The sequence below is a fragment of the Ursus arctos genome, unplaced genomic scaffold (assembly GCF_023065955.2).
Source record: "Ursus arctos isolate Adak ecotype North America unplaced genomic scaffold, UrsArc2.0 scaffold_22, whole genome shotgun sequence".
NCBI lineage: Eukaryota > Metazoa > Chordata > Mammalia > Carnivora > Ursidae > Ursus > Ursus arctos.
This window is the reverse complement of record NW_026622897.1, coordinates 50074404-50095792: the sequence shown is the minus strand read 5'-3', so window position 1 is coordinate 50095792 and position 21389 is coordinate 50074404. Positions and strand designations below refer to the sequence as shown.

The following is a 21389-nucleotide window of genomic DNA, read 5'->3' as shown; positions in this document are numbered from 1 at the left end:
GAATAATTTGGGTGTTTCTCTATCAGTTAAACAGAGAATAACCATATGACCCAGCAATTCCACTCCTAGGTATATACTCAAAAGAACTGAAAAGAAGTGTTCAAACAAAAACTCGTACAAAAATGTTCACAGCAGCATTATCCATAATAATCAAAAAGTGGAAACAACTTAATGTCTATCAATAAATGGTTAAACAGGTATATCCATACAACATATTATTTAGTAATAAAAAGAAATGAAATTCTGATACATGCTACAACAGAAGCCAGGCACAAAAGGCCATATATCATGTATGATTCCATTTATATGAAATATCCAGAACAAGACAGCCATAGAGCCAAAAAGTAGATTAGAGGTTACTAGGGGTAAGGGGTATGGGAGGAGAACTTTTGCTATAGAGTTTCTGTTGGAGTGATGAAAAAGTTTTAAGAAACAGTGGGAATGGTTGTACAACACTGTAAATATTATTAATGGTACTGAATTGTACACTTAAAAATGGTTAAAATGGGAAATTTTATGTCACATATATAACCACACACACACACACACACACAAGCAAACCAAACTAATGCCAAACTTCAACATATAGTATGAGATACAGCATGAGACTCTTTACAGTATGAGATTCAGATATAAAAGTACACGTCTTCTTGGGTTCCATTTAACAGGCTTACACTTTCAGTTCATTCTCAGCTTTAAAAAGTATTTAAAGTATAAATTCTAAGGCTTGAATAACGTTCCCTATTATATGAAGTATTACTCTTAGATTTTCTCAGCCTAATTTAATTTCATAATGTGTGACCATTTATCTATCACATTTTGACATAACAGAACTGTAATTTTAAAAGCTCAAATGTGAATTACACATTTACGTATAAGTTGTAAATGTTCAAAAGCAAAAAGGAAACCCATAATGAGATACAATTTCATACCCTCTAGGTATGGCTATAATAAAAAAAAGAAGGGCAATAATAAGGGTTGGCAATGATGTGGGGAAACTGGAACCCTCAAGCATTGCTGGTGGGAATATAAAATGGTGCAGCCACTTTGAAAAATGGTTTGGCAGCTTTTCAAAATATTAAACACAGAGTTACCATATGACTCAGCAATTCCACCCAAGAGACATGAAATCATATGCTCATTGAAATGTTTTCACAAATGTTCACAGTAGCATTATTCATAATAGCCAGAAGGTAGAAACAATCCAAATACCCATCAACTGCCAAATGGATAAACAAAATGCTGTACATCTACACAACTGTATACCAGCTGAATATAAAAGGGAATGAAGTACTGATAAATGCTACAACGTGAATGAATCTCAAAAACATTTTGCTGAGAAAAAAAAAGCTAAACACAAAAGACCCTATGTTGTATGATTCCATTCATATGAAATGGCTCCTCGAAAGGCAAATCTATAGAAAGTGGTTTAGTGGTTACCTAGAACTGGGAGGGGGGATGGTGAGAGACTGCTAATGGGTACCAGGTTTCACTCTGGGGTGATAAAAAGGCTCTAAATTTAGATTGTAGTGATTGATGGCTGCACAATCTTGTGAATATACTAAAAACCATGGAACTGTATTGTAAGTGGGTAAATTTAATGGCATGTAACATATATCTCAATAAAGTTTTTTTTTTTTTAAAAACGTGTTCCATCTTTTTGTTCCTATAGCCATCCAACTTTATTTCTTACCATTCGCCAATATGAACCTACTAATTTGTCCATCCAGAGTCCACTGAAAACCCCACAATCATTTCTGCTCACTTGTTCTCGTACTGGAAATATTCTCCCTAGGTTACAGTCTAGTCAGAAATTCAGAAATTTGAATATTTTCCTGCCCAAGTCAATCCTCATTGACCAATTTTCCTCTAGATTCCATACCACCTGCGATTGTTGACTATAACTTCAAATATATACATAAGGCAGTTTCATCTTATGCTCCATCAACACTCATTTTTGCCATAATCTCTAATTCTTGCCTTTAATCTCTTTTATCTTCTCAAGACAACCTAGCATCTTGAACACAGACGGTACAAATGTCTGCTGAATAATGTATGCATGCCTTAACAAAACTCCTACATACGTGTTCAGTAGTACCCAAACCTTAACAAACATCCCAAGCCTTAAAGCAGGAAACAGAAAGCAGGAAAAAGAAAAAGGAACTAAAATGATGGGACATGCTATCACTTCTCAACAGCATACTAGAGAAGTGTATGTTCTTTTTTTTTTTTTAAGATTTTATTTATTTGAGAGTGAGAGAGACAGTAAGAGAACGAGCAAGATTAGTGGGGGAGAGGGAGAAGCAGGCTCTCCACCAAGCAGGGAGCCTGATACAGGACCTGATCCAAGGACTCTGGGATCAAGACCCAAGCCGAAGGCAGCCGCTTAACCAAATGAGCCACCCAGGCGCTCTGAGAAGTGTATGTCCTTATTGCGCATTTCAAAATGGCCTTTTACTGCTGCCCTCAAACCCGGGTGTGTACCAGGCATCCTTGCAGGCTCCACACCCAGTGTGGAGCCCGATGTGGGGCTTGATTTCACGATCCTGAGATCCTGACCTGAGCAGAAATGAAGAGTTAGACACTTAACTGACTGAGCCACTCACACACCCCAAGAGAAGGAAGAATTTAAATATGAAAGTCCACTTCCACCTAACAGTGGGGTACCAAGATTCAAACCCCAATGCCTTAACACGCAGTCAGGACAAAATTAACACAATGAAAGTATTGTACAGACATGTGTGAGGTGGGAATAAGAAGGTCCTGCTTTCAAAGGGTAGACGGTTGGCAGGGGCAGAAGACAAGTCTTCTAAACCAAACTTCTGAAAGCAACAAAGACCAGCAGGTGATAAAAGCCACAAACTGCTGAGATCTGATGTACAGCCTGACTGCAGGAGCCCAGGAATGTGAAATTCCTCAACGTGGCCCTGAAAGGCTACAAACGCTGAACACTTCTCATTTGTTTAGCTTCAGAAATATGTATTTTCCCTTCCTCTATATTTATACTTACCTGGTAACTTGCTTTGTATTGTTTAAAGGCCAAAATACACATACTGTTATCATTCAGACTTGCTTATGGGATTTCCCTGGTAGCAAAGTAGTTATCTCCAAATGTATCATTATTTCAGTATGTTACAATTTTTTTTTACTTGCTTAATTTGGATCTCTTTAATAATTACTTTCTTATTTGTAAAACTCCTTTAAATTATACCTTTCCTTCCCTGTCATTTCCTTTTTAATATTCAGTGGTTTAGATTAAAGGATTATGAAATGTATTTAAGGTGGGTAATTCCTCACTTCAACAAAGACTACTAAGGTGCAAAGAGAAAACAAACAACATAAACACCTAGAAGAGAATGTTTTTCACAATTTATGTATTGTTATTTTATCATTTGCTGCCTTCTTTGAACTCACATTTACAGATGCTAACATTCCCAGTTTAAATGTTCAATGAAGCATTTTTATTCTGCTTTTTGCAGAAGGCTTATCAAGATTTCTTCAAACTATGTATGAATACAGACAGCATTTGATTATCATTTTGAACAATGACTTCAACACACCAGGACAACTTCTCCCAGTGAATATTTTGTTCATTAATAAAAAGAGCATCATTATCAAGAGTCCGAATGTACTGAACCAGAACAGAGCAGTTATACACAGGTCTTGCCATTTGATAGAATCACCCAGATGTATAAATAAGAATCCTGACATCTTAGAGATAAAGAAATCACTACATAAATGAAAGAAATACAAAAAGCACCGTTTATCAACATACATTTCTCTCTGCCCATTATTATACTACTGGCCAATGATGTTTAACAGGTTGTGAAATTGGTAAATGAAAGGCTTTCAACTGCCCACAAGTAAGAAAAACTGGTTACTTTTAAATAATATGCAACAAGGGCAAGCTGACAATGCCTGGCATATACCAGGAGCTCAAAAAATAATTGTTGAACAAAGAATTAAAATCAGAGCCTTCATGAGATACATGGAACATAAATAATTTCTTATAAAATAAATGTGTTCTTTAAAGACTTTGGAAAAGAAAATATGCACATGTATGTTTTTTCTTATTTTATCTTTTAAAATATGACTTACATCCAAAAATATTAACTGGGGCTTGAATGTGCGTGAAAGAGATCTTAAAAGCTTTATTAATCTCTTCAAATTTCTCTAGTTCACCAATTCACAGTTACATAGGAGAGCAAATGGAGTACTAAATTAAAAATTCATTCCTTTCAGTCACAATGTCAGTAATATAGCCAGTAGGACAGGAAATCAGAGAAGTTTGAATTTTCTCTATGTGCTTTTTAAGGATTACTATTGACAAAACTTCAAGTTCTAGCTATGGTCTATCCACACAGCCGTTATTAAATTTAAAGCAAACCTTCCGAAGAAAAATATCAAAGAGCAACCTATCCCTCAAGATGGGAAGCACAACTTACCTCAACTTGGAACAGTTCTCCAGCTCCCTCACAGTCATTGGATGTGATTATTGGAGTATGAATATGCACAAAGCCACTGTCCTGGAAGATAAGAAAACCCACTTTTTTCAGCATATCTGTATATAAAACAAATCTAAGAACATACGACTGATTATCGTATTAAAAGAGCACTAAAAGAATGCCATATCAAATCTCTAACCTCCAAGTATAACTAATGAGGCACCAAGTTGAGTGTTTTACTGTGCAGAGAAGCACAATGAATTTTAAACCAAGAACTGACTTAGACATTCTCTAGTCCAACGTGATTTCAAAGATAAGGGAATTGAGGCCCAGAGAGATTTAATGAAAAATTCACACAACTAGTCGATGGCAGAGACATCCAGGACTGGAACCTAGGCCTTTAGGGTCTCTCTGGTGTATTTTTTTCTTCCCACTTCTCTTAACACACTGGTAGTGATTCAACACACACACACACACACACACAAACACACACACACACACACACACACACACACACACACTCTCTCTCTCACTCAAGGCTAATGCACAATGATGTTACCGCACTGCTAAGGGCTTACAAAGTGATCAATATGAATTTCGGTTGTTATTTCGGAATGAGACCCCCAATTGTCACAAACCACCAAAAACGGAGAAAAATTAAAGTTGACAAATAGGGACTGAAGAAATCAATAGCAACAAAGACAGAAATGATTTTTAGGAAGTCTGTCATTAAGCTGATGGCACAGTACACTGAGTATGGCATAGGCAGTGCACTTCCTTTGCCTCAAGGAAGATTCTGAGCAGCAAATCCATCCATTACTGAGGCGCCCAACTGCAATTCTTCCGCTCCAAAGTCTGAGCTATTTCCATTAGTGAACCACAAAAGCTGTTTGCTGGTAGGATTGAAATAACCCAGCAACTTCAAGGTTATGCTTCTTTCGTTTTGACTATGAATGTAGGCAAAAGGTTACATTCGGTGTAAATGTTGCAGGTGGGAGTAGAGGTAATTCAAGTGAACTTAACGTTGCAGAAGCAGAATAGTATGTGTTTCACATAAAAATTCTGGTCTTGAAATCAATGCAATGAATTCATACATGCACATTTAATCTCTGCCAAATTGTGCCTATCACGGATGGAATGTAAAATGTCTCAGTGCAGCATTACACCAGTGGCCTCCCAAATCTGTCCCTCCCTTCCTAAAAAGGTGGCATTCAAGTCTTCTGGCTATGATACAAAGTACCCAGTTAACAACCTGTTTTATGATATAGACTGATTAGATATTCAAGCCATAAATTAGGAGTCTCAGAAAATATTCAAATATATACTTAACCTGGGAGCTACGTGCCTAGAGGTGCCACACAAAGCACATTATAGAGAACGAATGAAATATAATCAATAACATTACTGCATAAAACTTTTATCTCCTAGGAACCAGAATTATGGACATGAATCATTTATTCCACATGAATCCAGGCAACTACGAGCAGGGGTGCAGTAAACAAAGAAAGGAAGTGAAAAATCCAAAGGAAACGAGGGTGGTGAGAGGGAGGGGGGGAGGGAGGAGAAAATTTAACGGCTAAATGTAATTGCCAAAGTTAGAACTGGTCAATTGCCACAAGAAACAAAACTGCAAATCTTATGAAAATAACTATATGGGTTAAAAAAAAATCACTCAAGTAGTGGGAATTATTCTTAATACTCAATTAATGCTAAACCTTTCAAAAGGTGTCATCAGCTTTTTAAGCCTTAATGCTGCTAGAAGGCTTATATCAAAGTCTATAACATTCCCACCAAAAGCTATAAAGAACAGAGTCCAAAGGTAGAATAATAAAGCACAGAGAACAAAATCCAAAAAGGAGCAAGTGGATAGGGAAGTAGAAAAATAAAAAAGAAAATAAACAGCAAGGAGTGGGGGAGTATTGTCCGCCGCCACCAGGGTGTCAGGTATTTATCCCATCCTACAGCAAAGAGGTTCCTAATTAGAGAAAGAAAGGCCAGAGGAGCCAAAAATAAAAGTACACACTTACCCAATTTTTCTTTTTTTTTTTCCCCTTAAGATTTATTTATTTATTTGAAAGAGAGAGTGAGAGAAAGCACAAGCAGGGGGGAGGTGGGGCTGGCAGAGGGAGAAGCAGACTCCCTGTTGAGCCGGGAGCCTGGACCCTGAGAGGGAGCTTAATCCTAGGACCCTGGGATCATGACCTGAGCGGAAGGCAGTGCTTAACCAACTGAGCCACCCAGGCACTCCTACTCACCCAATTTTTCTGATTCTACCCACCACCTCTAAATATTTAAATATTTCTGATACATATTTTAGAACCAGATATTTATAAGGCACTGAGTATCTGAAAATTACAAAATTCACATACTAAGACCCATGCATATCACTCAGAACTTCATGGACTGTATTTTTCTTTTACACTCACACAAAGTAAGCATCATTATTTAACCAGAATCAGCAAGAAAGAAACCTGACAAAAACTGCTAGCCACTGGCAACAAAAAGTGACAGCAAGAAGACAAAAAAAAAAAAAAAAAAAAAATCCATAAAAAGCAGTCACAGGAACGCAAAGACACAGTAGTCTGCGGTCATTCAACAGAGGGGCAAAGAATACACCCTGACAAGCTTTTAAGGCCTTGCCATACAGAAGAGGGAAAAATCTGATACTCAAAGAAGAATCTGGACTCATCAAGAAAGGGCAAACTCTTCTATTGGGTCGATTAGGAATACAGGGAAATATTTAATATATTTTAGGATAACTTCCATAAACTGGAAAAAAAATTGTGCCTAACTATTCTGTTATGAGAGAAACTCAGCTCTTCTAAGTAATTCGCTCCTTGAGGATTCTAGATATCCAAGTTTTAGTACACAGCAAATACAGCAATTTTATGAAAAAACCAACTTATACACAAAATAGTTTTGATAAACCAAATGAATGACTTTCTAATCTAGAAATCTTACTAGATTTCAACTGGAAATCAACCAGAACAGTACCTTGTAAGTTAGGATACTTTAAGGTATGAAACTCTTACTTAGATTTTAAGTCTTAACATCTTTTAGGGAGTCTAAAGTAGTAAGTCACAGAAATAGTACCAAATACTAAATAACATGTAACTATTATTTAATAAGCCCTATCGTATTCTGTGATTTCAGTTCAATCCTAAGTGCTATACATGCAAGTGGGTAACATTATAGAATTATCAGCAGTGTACTTTTCAGGGCTTCACAATTACAAAGAGAATTTATAGCACTCAAAAATTACCTGCCTTTTAACTATAACCAATAGTGCTAAAATTCATTATTTGCAACCACTTAGAACGTTATTTTGCTTATTTTTTTATTTCAGATTTTCCCAGTTTGTTATTTTTAATTGTTTACACAGTTGTAAAAGCTTCCAGTAATAAATGTATAAAGTAGGTAAAGCCCACTTGTCAATGGACTGTCAATATCACCACCTAGTGGCCAGAAATCTATAAAACTTTCAGTATTGAAGCAGGTCTACTTTATCCACTGTTTAAAGCCATATAGGGCAAAAAACATTTTTAGATCTGAACAAATTTTCTGTTTGTGTGGTTCAAGCACTACTGAAAAGCCATACGGAAGTTGCATAAGAAAGTTTATGAGAGCATATGGAAATGTACCTTTTGAACTATAATAGGATGACACAGTATAATGTGATTATTTTTCTTTGTTTGTTCAACACAGTATGCTTCAGAGCCATGATGCTCTTTAGCTGTTACACCAGAAACTAACTCTGAAGGAGCTTTTCAAAGAGCACAACTCTCTTGGTAAACTACAATAGGGCTGGGCCTATTTGGATGCACCTAAGGGAAGGGTATGATGGTAGACACTCTCTGCCAATCAGCTGGATCTGGAGAAGTGGCGTACGAAGAGCTCCAGAATCACTTGACTTGGAAGACCACTGAACTTCATCTGCTGGCCACTCCTGGCCTTTGGGGCCATCTCATCCACATGGGGGGAGGGTCCTTTCACCTCATCAGCTTAACAACTATATGCCCCTGTGGCTTTCCCAGGTAAGGGGAAGTGGATGACGAGCAAAGCTAAATAAGACAAAATGCCTTTAGCTACGCACCAATCTACTTGATTAACACCAGTAACTCTCTAAAAGTAGTACTTACTACAAATAAAATACGTCTATGACCGAGATGGAAAAACCGGGATCAGATTTACCTTCCCCCCTTGAAACAACCAAAAACAGACAAACAAACAAAACCCAAAACTAAACCCCCACCCACCACACAAAAAGCCACATGAAAGGATGGTTTTCAAGACAATGGCTATCAGACAACAAAAGACAGTGATCCCTGAGGTGGGAAACAAACTTAACGAACCCTATCAATAGCCTTGCTTAGTACCTTGAGACTGTCCAGGCCATAGCTGGACATAGAAATAAAGTGGAGCCCAGCAGACTTCCTGAGTTGAGGAGACAGAGCTGAGAGCCTGAGGGGACAAAAGTGGCTAGAATTCACAGGAGAGAGTATCAGAGAGGACAGAGCTGCACAGAGAACTCCAGGGATGTACAGAGGGTCACTATGGAGTACTAGGTAGAAGAATGATAAACACATGCATGTGGGAAAACTATCAAAGGCCAAGGAAAGAACCATCCAAAAAGATTATGAGGAAACAATGCCTGGTGCTCATGTGTGGCTGGAAACAGTACCTGTTCCCACAAGCCAGATTGGGAAAAACTCAAAATTCACAAGGCACTAGGTAATGTACTCAGGAAGACTTGGCCTCAGTAGTGGAAATTAACTAGCCCTAGACTGTGAGCACTGCTCCAGCCTTATTTACCAAATCAAAAAAGCAAGACCCAAAAGGATCAAACGGTTTTCAAGTAGCTTAACCGCACACCAAAACAAAGCTTAATAATGTCCAACATGGTAAAATTTTCTGTCTGGCATCTAACCAAAGATTAGCAGATACACAAAGAGGCAAGAAATCATAACCTGTAATTAGGAGGCTAAAAGCAGTAAATCAAATAATATGTAAATAAAATACAAATTAAAAAAAGCAATAAATCAATCAAAAAGGACTTATAATCAACAGACATGTTAGAAGGACATAAAACAGTTATTAAGCAGCTATTACAACTGTAAATAGTTTCTATTAAAACTGTATTGTACATGTTCAAAAAGTGAAGTAGAGATATGGAAGATATTTTTTTAAAAAGGTCCGAATCGTGCTTGCTTCGGCAGCAATGCAGAGAAGATGAGCATGGTCCCTGTGCAAGGATGACACGCAAATTCGTGAAGCATTCCATATTTTTTCCACACAGGAAAAAAAAAGGCCCAAATCAAACATCTAGTTATGAAACCTACCATGTGAGATGAAAAACGCACTGGATAAGAATAACAACAAATCAGTCACTGTAGAAGGAAAAATTAGTAAGCTTGAAGACACAGCAATAGAACTACCCCCTAAAAAAACACACAAGGAAAAAGGAATTTAAAAAAAGAAAAGAACATCAGTGAGCTATGGAGGTATCACTAAGTGGCCTAATATATAGGAAACTGATGTCTCCAAAGAGGGGAGGTAACATAAAAAATATTTGAAGAAATAATGGCTGAAAAACTTCATGCAAATTAAAACACACAGACCCAAGAAACTCTACAAGGTCTAAACACAAGGAACAAAAAATACTGTGCCAAGGCACATCATAATCTGATTGCTCAAAAACAGTGATAAAGAGACAATTTCACATCAGCCAAAGAAAAAAGTACCACACAAATACAGGGGGCTTGGAATAACTGTTGTAACTAACAGAACTTTCAGGATAATACTCCAAGGTTACAATTATTTAACTTCTTCACAAGATAGAACAGCTACGAAAAAAAAAAAAAAAAGAACAGCTAAAAGCACACAAAGCACCTTACCTTAAAGAAAGAATGAATAGCAGCTGTGGCTTCACTGCGAACCCTCAGTATAGAACCCAGAGCATTAGTTCTACACCGAAGGTGAGGATACTGTCTTAGATACTCCAGAGGATGCCTCTCTTTATATTTAAAAGGGAAAGCCTGCCAATAAATGGAAGAAACAAATTAAAAGCTAAAAAACATAAGAACTAGGAAGATCGGTAGGGGAAGAAAGGGATAAAGAAAGGGGGGGTAATCAGAAGGGGGAATGAAGCATGAGAGACTATGGACTCTGAGAAACAAACTGCAGGCTTCAGAGGGGAGGGGGGTGGGGGAATGGGATAGACCAGTGATGGGTAGTAAGGAGGGCACATATTGCATGGTGCACTGGGTGTTATACGCAACTAATGAATCATCGAACTTTACATCAGAAACCAGGGATGTACTGTATGGTGACTAACATAATATAATAAAAAATAAAAAATTAAAAAAAAAAAAAGAATGAAGGGGGGTAAACAGAAGGGGGAATGAACCATGAAAGACTATGGAGTCTGGGAAACAAACTGAGGGCTTCAGAGGGGAGGGGAGTGGGGGACTGGGATAGGCCGGTGATGGGTATTAAGGAGGACACATACTGCATGGTGCACTGGGTGTTATACATAAATAATGAATCATGGAACACTACATCAAAAACTAAGGATATACTGTATGGTGACTAACATAATAAAAAACTATTATAAAAAAAAATAAATAAAAGCTAAAAAAGATAATGTTCTATAATAGCAGTTTCCAGGACACTTGTTAAATAGTAATGCCTCAGAACAAAATTAAAATGTTTTCCTTTTCTGTTTCTTAATGTAAATGAATATAGTCCACATTTATTCCAAATTAGTAGAATGGTAGGTGGAATCAGAGATGTGGGTTTGAATCCAGCTCTACTACTTATTAGGTGTGGAACCTTGGGCAAAGTTAATATTACTGAGGCTAATCTGTTATTTATCAAGTTTCCATCCATTAGCTTGTATCAGTCACTACTTACAAATAGAGAGATTAGGATATAATTATGCAAAATAGTCCACTGTTTGGCACATAAGAGTTCAGAATATTGTAGATATTAAAGATTATGTTTTCTACAGCTGTGTACACACAGCTGGTGTTCAATTTTAAAGTCACCCAAATGTCTTGAAAGCCTACAATCATTTATAATCAATTGGCACTGTTTTTCACTGTTTCTCAACATGTCTAAGAACATGAGGGAGGGTCAACAGCTTTCTGTCATCTGGCAGAGTAGTGTATATTTACAAAAATTTCAAATTATGACTCTGTGTAGAAATATTACATGCTGTCCCCCTCATGTTTCAAGATTAAGAAGACACAAACAAAGCTTCAGTCCAAAGTTTTAGTAACAGAAAAACTAAGTAAAAAAGCCAAACTGCTAGCTTATTCCATTTAGTCTTACCTATTTCTTTTAGTGCACATGCTAATTTATTTCATAATAGAGATAAGCACCACATCTACTAAAGTCAAATTATGACCACACTAATAGGAGTGTGGAGACTGCGTGGGGATCAGAATTCTCTAATGTCTGAATACATTAAAATGAACCTGAAATCAAGGGGGAGAGAAGGTGAATGACAAAGAGAGAAGCCAAGAGAGAACAATTTAAGAGTAAAACACATGACAAATTTTAATAATCATTATACTCCTCTAAAAAAGCAGAACCAAAAATGTTTACCATCTCCAATTCCTCTCTGAGTCCCAAATTATTTTCAGTCTACTTTTCAGAAATCTTAGAACCTGATTCCAGATTTTACATGTCAATTAGTATTTATTAGTATTTCAATCAGTATTTCTTTAAAAATTATTCAGAATGACATTTTTTTAAAAGTTGCCCATTTTCTCTCTTATTTCCTTATATTTATTTTCCTCCAATTATCCAAAAGAAATAAAAATGAATTAAAATGAGGAAATCTCCCTATACTTCCTCATTTTTTGTTCATTAAATACTTGAAGACAAGCATAGCAAAACTACAGGGGAGTCAAACGGCTGGGACATCAATTTCAGCTGTGGCACTAGTCAGCAATATAACCTTGGGCAAGTCAGGTCACCTGACTGGGCCTCATTTTCTCTAATTCAGAAACTGGATTGATAACCTATGGTTTTATACCCTCTAACCTCTTTATCAGGTGATAAATAAAAGCTAGTAACAAAGAGTCTTTCAAAAATAGGCATAAATATGTCTCTCTCTTTTTTTTTAAGATTTATTTATCTGAGATAGAAGAAGTGAGGAAGAGAGAGAGAGCGCGCATGAGCGTGCGCACACCAGCAGGTGGAGGCAGAGGGAGGAGAGAGAACCCCCACCCCCACCCCAGCAGACTCCCTGCTGACCAGGGGGCCTGACAGGGTTCTTGATCTCAAGACCCTGAGATCACAACCTGAGCTGAAACCAAGAGTTAGATGCTTAACCGACGACGACAGCCAGGCACCCCATACATGTCTTAATGTAGGATTTCTTATGTTTGCTCAGCTCGAGCATTAAAGCACTCCAGTACGGTCCCAAAGAATTTTGTGTGATAAATGGAAATGTTCTGTATCCATGCTATCCAGTATGGTAGCCAGCAGCTGCCTGTGATGACCAAACACTTGAAATGTGGCTAATGTCACTGCGGAACTGATTTTTTTTATCTAATTTTGATTGATTTAATATTAAATTAGTTGATATTAAATAGCCACAGGTGGCTAATGGCTACTATACTGGTACAACACAGTTCTAGATTCTGCAAAAGTCATTTCTAGGCAGGGATTTCCTAAGAACATGGTCTGCCCCAGTATGTCTCTGTCACTGCAGCTAACTGGGCATCCTCATGAAAGTGGCAAGTTTCAACTGTGACAGGTGTCCAAAAGAGATGCACAGATTAATACTTCACTTTCACTCATAAAACTCAGCCATCTACATACTTTTTGCTACACTCTCTACATTCCTCAGGCTCTATAGCCTGTTCCAATTATCTGGGAAGTCCAACTGAAACATGCTCTAACTGCCATCTTCGCAATAATCACACTTAAAACAGACTGCTAATGTTTTACATTAAGCCTAAATAGTCTCCACTAAAGTATTAGAAAGCATACCTTGGCATCGCAATTTCCAACAACTTCAATTTTTTCTGCCTTCAGTTCCACATTTTGCTTTTTGGATGGACTTTTTACCAGCTGCCCTTGAACTTCCACAGAACTCCCAAAAGCCAGTTCTCTAAAGTAACAAAAAGCCAGCATAAACAAGATTATCGTTATGTGGAACCCTCATTTTAAAACAAAACTTGCTATCAGAACATTTCAAAATTTAATAGAGGTTTCACCCTTCTTTGGGTAGCAAATAAATGAGAGACTGAAGCAAAGAATAGGTAGGGGGTATTATTACATGAAGATGTTAGAAAAAGAAAGGCCTCCAAAAAAAGAAAAAGAAGAAATTTTGCCATTTGCAATGACATGGCTGGAACTAGAGGCTATTATGCTAAGTGAAATAAGTCAATCAGAGAAAGACAATTACATGATTTCACTCATTTGTGAAATTTAAGGAAAAGACAGAGGAGCATAGGGGAAGGGAGGGAAAAATAAAACAAGACAAAATCAGAGACGGAGACAAACCAGAGAGACTCTTAATCATAGGAAACAAACTGAGGGTTGCTGGAGGAGAGGAGGGGGGATGGGGTAACTGGGTGATGGGCATTAAGGAGGGCACATGATGTAATGAGCGCTGGGTGTTATATAAGACTGATAAATCACTGAACTCTATGTCTGAAACTAATAACACATTACGTGTTAATTAACTGAATTTAAATTAAAAAAATAGAAAAAAAAAATGAGGAAAAAAAAAAAAAAAAAGGAAAGGAAAGGCCTGAGCTTGAAGGATCTTGATTCCAGATATTTGGACTTGAGCCTCAAAGCTTTGAAAAGCAGGTTTGTTTAGAAAGATCACTCAGATGGCAATAGGAACACTGGATTAGAGTGTTGGGGAGCGGAGATGAAAGAAAAAAGATTCTTTTGTTAAAAAAAAAAACAACCAAAAAACTCACCTACTGTCAAAGCTTGAATCTGCTACAACCTGAAGGCTTTCCAAAGCCGATCCATCATTTATATGCAGGAACAAGATATCCTTCTGGGATCGGACTGAACGAATCCATCCCTAATGAAGAGAAATTTCTAAATGTGAGTTTAAAACACAAACATTTTACATTTTCATTACACACGCACATATAAGACTAAATGAAAAAAAAGTCCTCAATCCTGTCTTAACAAATCAATCACTTTTAGCTCACCCCTGAGCATATATAACTCAATATGATTCTTATTGCAGTGATATATAGCTCTGGCATTACATCTTTTTGTTTGGTTAATAAAACTCACCATTCTGAAAAGATGCCTAACATTGCATTAGGTGAAGAGCCTAATTCACATCATCAATTTCCCCAATATTGGCTATTCCAGGTATTTCTTCCTGCCCCTTGCTCCTTTTCCCCACCACAACAAATAACAGGGCACATATTTTGGCCCCTGCCTCCTTTTATATAAAATTCCCAGAAGGGAGATTATGTAGTTATAGACTAGAAACATCTTCATGAGATTTTTTTTTTCCCTTTAGAATGTATCACACAAAGTTTTCAAGAAGCTTTTCATTGTGAACATATATTAAGTAGTACATAAGCTTTCAAGGACACTGAATTCAAATGACAGGTATGTGTGAGTACAAACGAGAGGCCTTCTAGTAGACCAGTACTACTAAAAACAGCTCTCCCAGACCACATCCAACTTAAATTTAACTTGCACAGAAAAGGATATATTCTAGCAGACATTGAACAACTGTGAAACAACTGACGGTGTTTGATTAACTATCAGACATGCTTGGGAAAAGGGAGATAATTCTAGTTAGAAAAACTGTATTGACCCTTTCTTTGTGTTCCCATCATGCCCTACAGAAATCGCTATTAAAGCTCTTCTATTACTTATTTGCATGTCCATAATATTTCCAAAGTTTAGGAACCATGCTTTAGTTGCCTTTGAAGGCCATTGTCAAGCGCATATAGACAGTCCACTAATGTTTTTCAGTGAAAGAATATCTACTATGCACTAAAAATCGACTGTGTGACAAGTGTTTTACTACCTTCTTCATATACTATCTCATCCCTTCCTCACAACAGCTCTGTGGATTATCATTATAACTTGTCTTACAAGTGAAGAACCTGGGGTCAAAGAAGTAAAACAACTTGCCGAAGCTCACACTGCTGGTTAACGTAAAGCCGGAACTTGAACCCAAGTCTACCAGAAAGACCTTGACATTTTTCCGGAGCTACACTGAACAAAGTATAGATTGCCTCCAACTCCTATATAAGATCTTTCACATTTGAGTGTGCCCATCTTTCTGGTTTCACCTCCCCATGCTTCCCCAAAGGCAGCTGCTCTTTGGTCACGCTCAATCAACAGTAATTCCTAAAGCACCACTGTCTTGCTTTTCACTTTTTAGTAAAAGGTAACATTGTGAATCACCGTTTAAAAATGTGCTTCTGTTCTAAGCTCTTTATAAATATTTTACTACTTATTCCTTACAAGAACTTAATGCAGTGAATATTAGAGATGAAGAACATATTTAGAGAAGTTAGGATACTCTCTCTAAATAATTAAAATCAGTTCCCAAATAGCAGAGCTAGAATTCAAATACAGTTCTTAGTTCGAAGTTCACATTATTACCAAACTTCTCTAGAATGCTATCTCCACCCCATCCCAGTTCCTCTGCCTGAGGAACTTATATCCTTCAGGACTCAAGCGAAATGTCACTTAATATAAGAAGTCTTCCTTGATCTCACATAGTTAAGGACGTCCCTCTCTATCTTCTCACAAATTTCTCTATCACCAATACTAATCACATTGCCCCAAATACTAGTCTTAACCATTAGACTAGGGCTGACCCACAAAAACATAATGTGAGCCATAAATGTAATTTTGCATGTTTTAGTGGTCACACTAAAAGTAAACAGGTTAAATTAATTTTAATATTTTAGTTAACCCAATTATGCCCCAAATATCAACATGTAATCAATATAAATATATAGAGGTATTTTGTTCTCCAAAATTGGTGTGTATTTTACATTTACAGTTATCCTTTGATTTAGACCAGCTTCATCTCAAGAGCTCAATGCCACAAATGGCAGGTAGCTACTATCTTAGACTGCACAGCAGTAAAATGAAAGCCTCTAACCTAAGCAGTAGCTTTTATCTTTGAATGTTTTCTAGATTACCACTCCGAAGGAATCATTAAAGTATGTATGTCAAATGAACAGATGAATGAATAGAAAAGGTTTTGATTTGTATCATGGAAAAAGTATGAAACCCAAAGAAATGCAGAGGGGCTATCCTGCTAAAAATCAAGGATATCCGAATGGGAGAAGATATTTGCAAATAACACTACAGATAAAAGACTAGTATCCAAGATCTACAAAGAACTTCTCAAACTCAATACACAGGAAACAAATAATCAAATCAAAAAATGGGCAGAAGATATGAACAGACACTTTTTCAATGAAGACATACAAATGGCTAACAGACACACGAAAAAATGTTCAAAATCATTAGCCATCAGGGAAATTCAAATCAAAACCACATTGAGATACAACCTTACGCCAGTCAGAATGGCAAAAACTAACAAGGCAGGAAACAACAAATGTTGGAGAGGATGTGGAGAAAGGGGATCCCTCTTACACTGTTGGTGGGAATGCAAGTTGGTACAGCCGCTTCGGAAAACAGTGTGGAGGTCCCTTAAAAAGTTAAAAATTGAGCTACCCTATGATCCAGCAATTGCAATACTGGGTATTTATCCCAAAGATAGAGACGTAGTGAAGAGAAGGGCCATATGCACCCCAATGTTCATAGCAGCATTGTCCACAATAGCTAAATTGTGGAAGGAGCCGAGATGCCCTTCAACAGATGACTGGATTAAGATGTTGTCCATATATACAATGGAATATTATTCAGCCATCAGAAAGAACGATTAGGGGGCGCCTGGGTGGCACAGCGGTTAGGCGTCTGCCTTCGGCTCAGGGCGTGATCCTGGCGTTATGGGATCGAGCCCCACATCAGGCTCCTCTGCTATGAGCCTGCTTCTTCCTCTCCCACTCCCCCTGCTTGTGTTCCCTCTCTCGCTGGCTGTCTCTATCTCTGTCAAATAAATAAAATAAAATCTTAAAAAAAAAAAAAAAAAGAAAGAAAGAACGATTAGCCAACATCTGCAGCAACATGGACGGGTCTGGAGGAGATTATGCTAAGTGAAATAAGTCAAGCAGAGAAAGACAATTATCATATGGTTTCACTCATTTATGGAACATAACAAATAGGAAGATTGGTAGGAGAAGGAAGGAAAGAATGAAGGGGGGGTAAACAGAATAGGGAATGAACCATGAGAGTCTATGGACTCTGGGAAACAAACTGAGTGCTTCAGAGGGGAGGGGGGTGGGAGATTGGGATAGGCCGGTGATGGGTATTAAGGAGGACACATATTGCATGGTGCACTGGGTGTTATATGCAAATAATGAATCATGGAACATTACATCAAAAACTAAGAATATACTGTATGGTTACTAACGTAACATAATAAAAAATTATTATTAAAAAAAATCAAGGATATCCAAGGACAAAAAAAATAACTTCATCAGTGTTTCAACAACCTATAAGAAACGGTCAAACCACCTTGCTTGGTCTACTCCCTTAGGGGAAAATCTTCTATGTGGAGCTGTTGCAAACAATATTAACAAGAGAAATAAGAGCAGCTAGCATTTATTGACTGTGAGCCAGTGTTCTAAATGTCTTAATACCTACCATCTCACTTAATCTTCGGACTCTATGAGATTGAGGCTACTATTAGCTTCATTGCCATAAGAAGGAAACAGGTACAGAACACGTAAGAGACATGCCCATAACTAATAAGCCACTAAGTGGCATATTTGAACCTAGGCAGCATGACTCCAGAGTTGCAAACTACACTCTACTCTTTCTCCTAATTTATTAAACATACATTATATGCAAACCCCCATTCTTAGGCCTTGGGGTGGTTAAAAGTTGAATAAAAGCCACTGTTTAGTTGAAGTATTTACTGTTAGGCATGTGTGAATACCTAGACAGAAAAGACACGCTGTCAGCTCTTAAGGAGCTAGCTCGAGGCAGCCCTATTAACTGTGGATGTTCATTATGAGGGATAAAGGAAAATCGTAGGTTTATTCTGCTGTATGACTAACAAGTTCACAGGTAACGTCCTGGTACCGTAAGAGCATAGTTCCAAGATTTCACAGGCATCCCAACAGTTTTGCAAAAAGTAACGGTAGGCAAGGAAAGGAAAAAAGTGTGAACGCACACAACTGCCTACGTTTTCTCCTTTCCCTGCCTGTCACTGTCTGACAAGGCAAGCCTAGTCGTGGAGGGGCCATTTAAGTCACTAAAAAGAAAAAGCCACCCCCTTCCCATACACCAACCTGGACCTTAACGCGCTCCCCATTCGTGTTCTGGGCCCCGAGAGCATCCCGCACGCTCAGTCTGGCTGAAGGTTTGTGTCTCGGGCAGGGAGCGGAGGAACAGGAGCGCAGGGCTCGGACCAGGCACCGGGCCCCAAACATCGCTCGGCTGCCCCAGGCGCTCCTCGGGACCAGCCCCGATCCAGGCGGGTGCGGACCTTGCCTATGGCGAACCTCCCCTCTCGACTGCTCCCCAATTCTGGGCTGCAGCCCTGCACTCAGGCGCTCCAAGCCCCACCTCCCCCCGCGGCTACTCTCTTCCCCTTCAGGGGCTCTAGTTCTTTCCCCCAGAACCTCCCCTGCGCTTCCCTCTCCCCGGACAGGGCGGAGCGGAGACAACACAATTAGCGGCGTAAGCCTAAAAAACCACGCGCGGTAGCCGGCCGAGACACCGCACGGTCCCGCGTAGTTTCCAAACCCACGGCTCAGACCACCTCCCACAGCTGAAACACGCGCGGCCGCCGCCACACGTCACACGCCACCGTCAACGTCATCACGCTACGAGGAGGTTAAGGAGCGTGCGCACTTGTGACTCCAGTTTATGGAGGGGGCGGGCCAGAGGCCTGCGCGGGCGCAGTGGGGAGGAAGCGGGCCAGAGGCTCAGAAGGGGCGGAGCTAAGGCATTCCTGCTGTAGGCGTATTGCTGGGGCAAATGGGGAGCACACCTGGGCGGGGCCTAAGAGGTCTTCATTTCTAAAGCCTCGAGGTGATGCAGAGGAACACTGAGAGGCGCAAAACATAGATCTTTGCTCAAGTCACAGTTTTGTAGTGTCAGAAATCTAAACGGACAACTGCATAAAAGGGATCAGTTCCCTGGCGGAGCCTAACCATGGGATGCCAGAGATAGCTTGCTGGAGAAGGTAGCCCTCTGACTACTAAAGATTAACTGAAGAGACCTTGTTTTTGCAAATCAGAGAAGGCATGACAGACAACGTGAAGATGTCGGAGAGACTGGAGGGAATGTCGGCCATTGCCCGCTGGAATCTTCAAGTCTCTCTTTTTTCCAACACAGTTATCTGCATTTGTTTGACCGGGAAACAATGACCCTTTTAAATTTATCCACCACCCCCTCCCAAATTAAAAAAAAAAAAAAAATATATATATATATATATATATGTATATATATATATATATCTGTAATTCACTGACAATCATGAAAAGTTTTCCATCTAATTAAAAGATAGAAGTAAGGGTTAACAACTTAAACTTGCTGCTATTATTATGCCCATATTACAGATACAGGAACTTGGGCAGAGAGAAATGAAGTGACTTGCTCAAGGATATACAATACATCCTATAAATGTGAGATTTAAACTCAGAAATCCAGCTCCATGCACTAAACTACTATGCTATAGAGTGTCTCAAGGTGGGAAATAAAATCATGGTCCTTCCACCAAGAAGCTCATGGTCTAGACGTGGGGAATGACAACAAAATAGATTATTGCAATATAAACCTATAAGTACACATAAATATACGAGCCAAGTGAAGTGGTAGTGTAGAGAAGGAAATAAACTGACTTTTTGAGGAGGATCAAATTTTGCAATGCTGGGATATAAGAAAGAGTATTTCCTGCAGGAAGGTGAGCAGAGAGGGTTGCTAGGAGGGCAAATAGTCTGGAAGAATTGTAAAATTGTTCTCAAGACAGACTAAAAAATATCTCTCACAAAAATACCAGCACTTCTTGAACCTTTTGAGAAGAAATGTGGAGGGGTACCTGGCTGGCTTATTAGGATCATAAACTCTTGATCTTGGGGTCATGAGTTCGAGCCCCACATTGGGTATTAGTGATTACTTAGATAAAATTTTAAAAATATGGAAACGTCCAAATACCTTCAGAATTACGTAGCTTTGGGACTTTAACAAAAAAAAAATAACTATGGCTTTGGTGTATTGGCTACAAAATCTGGGAAGAAGATGATCACAGCATTAATGTGTTTCTCCATTCTAATCTCCCCTTCGACTATGCCTACCTTGTCCAAGGGATGAAAAGAAGTGACCAATTGGCTCACTTCTTTCCCAGGCTGTTTTTCTGTCTTGCCATCTTTCACCACCCTTTCCCCCTCAATGTGTATTTTAAGAACTATGGTCCTTACCACAGTGATCCTGACTTCCTTTACTCTCTCACCTACTGCTTGTCTAAGCCAAAGGGTTAATTAATTTCTAAGCAGGGGACCAGTGCCTACTAGTATGATGAAGACAAAGGAAACCAGTGGGTGAAACTAAAAATTAGCAGTAATTAAAAATGTATATAGTTGAAAGTTGACTATAGCATCTGTGTGTCTGGTGCTAAGTTCAAAACACTCCATGAATCTTGCACTACATCAAATCAAGTTTTCTTATTTTTGTTTTCAACATTAGAATGAAACCACCTTTTTTAGATTCATCACCTTTCTGACAGTAGCCAGAGTAATCTTTCCACAATTAATATATTACTATGTTGGTAATAATGGTTGCTAGTGCTGTAGAATGCTGACTCCTGCCAGCAAGTTGTCACATACTAACTCCCTTAATGCACAC

The 21389-nt window shown here is 38.5% G+C and overlaps 1 protein-coding gene and 1 pseudogene across 4 annotated transcripts in view; one reads left to right on the top strand and one right to left on the bottom strand.

The window, feature by feature from the left end:
• NARS2 (asparaginyl-tRNA synthetase 2, mitochondrial) overlaps nt 1-21389 on the bottom strand; it is a 160887-nt gene that overhangs the window by 104392 nt on the left and 35106 nt on the right. The window contains exons 1-5 of one of the 4 annotated variants that reach the window (XM_026518195.4): nt 18833-19373; nt 14393-14502; nt 13449-13569; nt 10340-10480; nt 4446-4526 (exon numbers count right to left, since the gene is read on the bottom strand). In XM_026518195.4, coding sequence (XP_026373980.1) covers nt 4446-4526; nt 10340-10480; nt 13449-13569; nt 14393-14502; nt 18833-18973 — 594 coding nt within the window. In that variant the 5' untranslated portion in view covers nt 18974-19373. Of the gene's footprint in view, nt 1-4445; nt 4527-10339; nt 10481-13448; nt 13570-14392; nt 14503-18832; nt 19374-21389 lie in introns of those variants that run through there. The other 3 variants (XM_057316713.1, XM_044390859.3, XM_026518196.4) reach the window with 3 other exon arrangements.
• Nucleotides 9657-9732, top strand: LOC113269544 (U6 spliceosomal RNA; annotated as a pseudogene).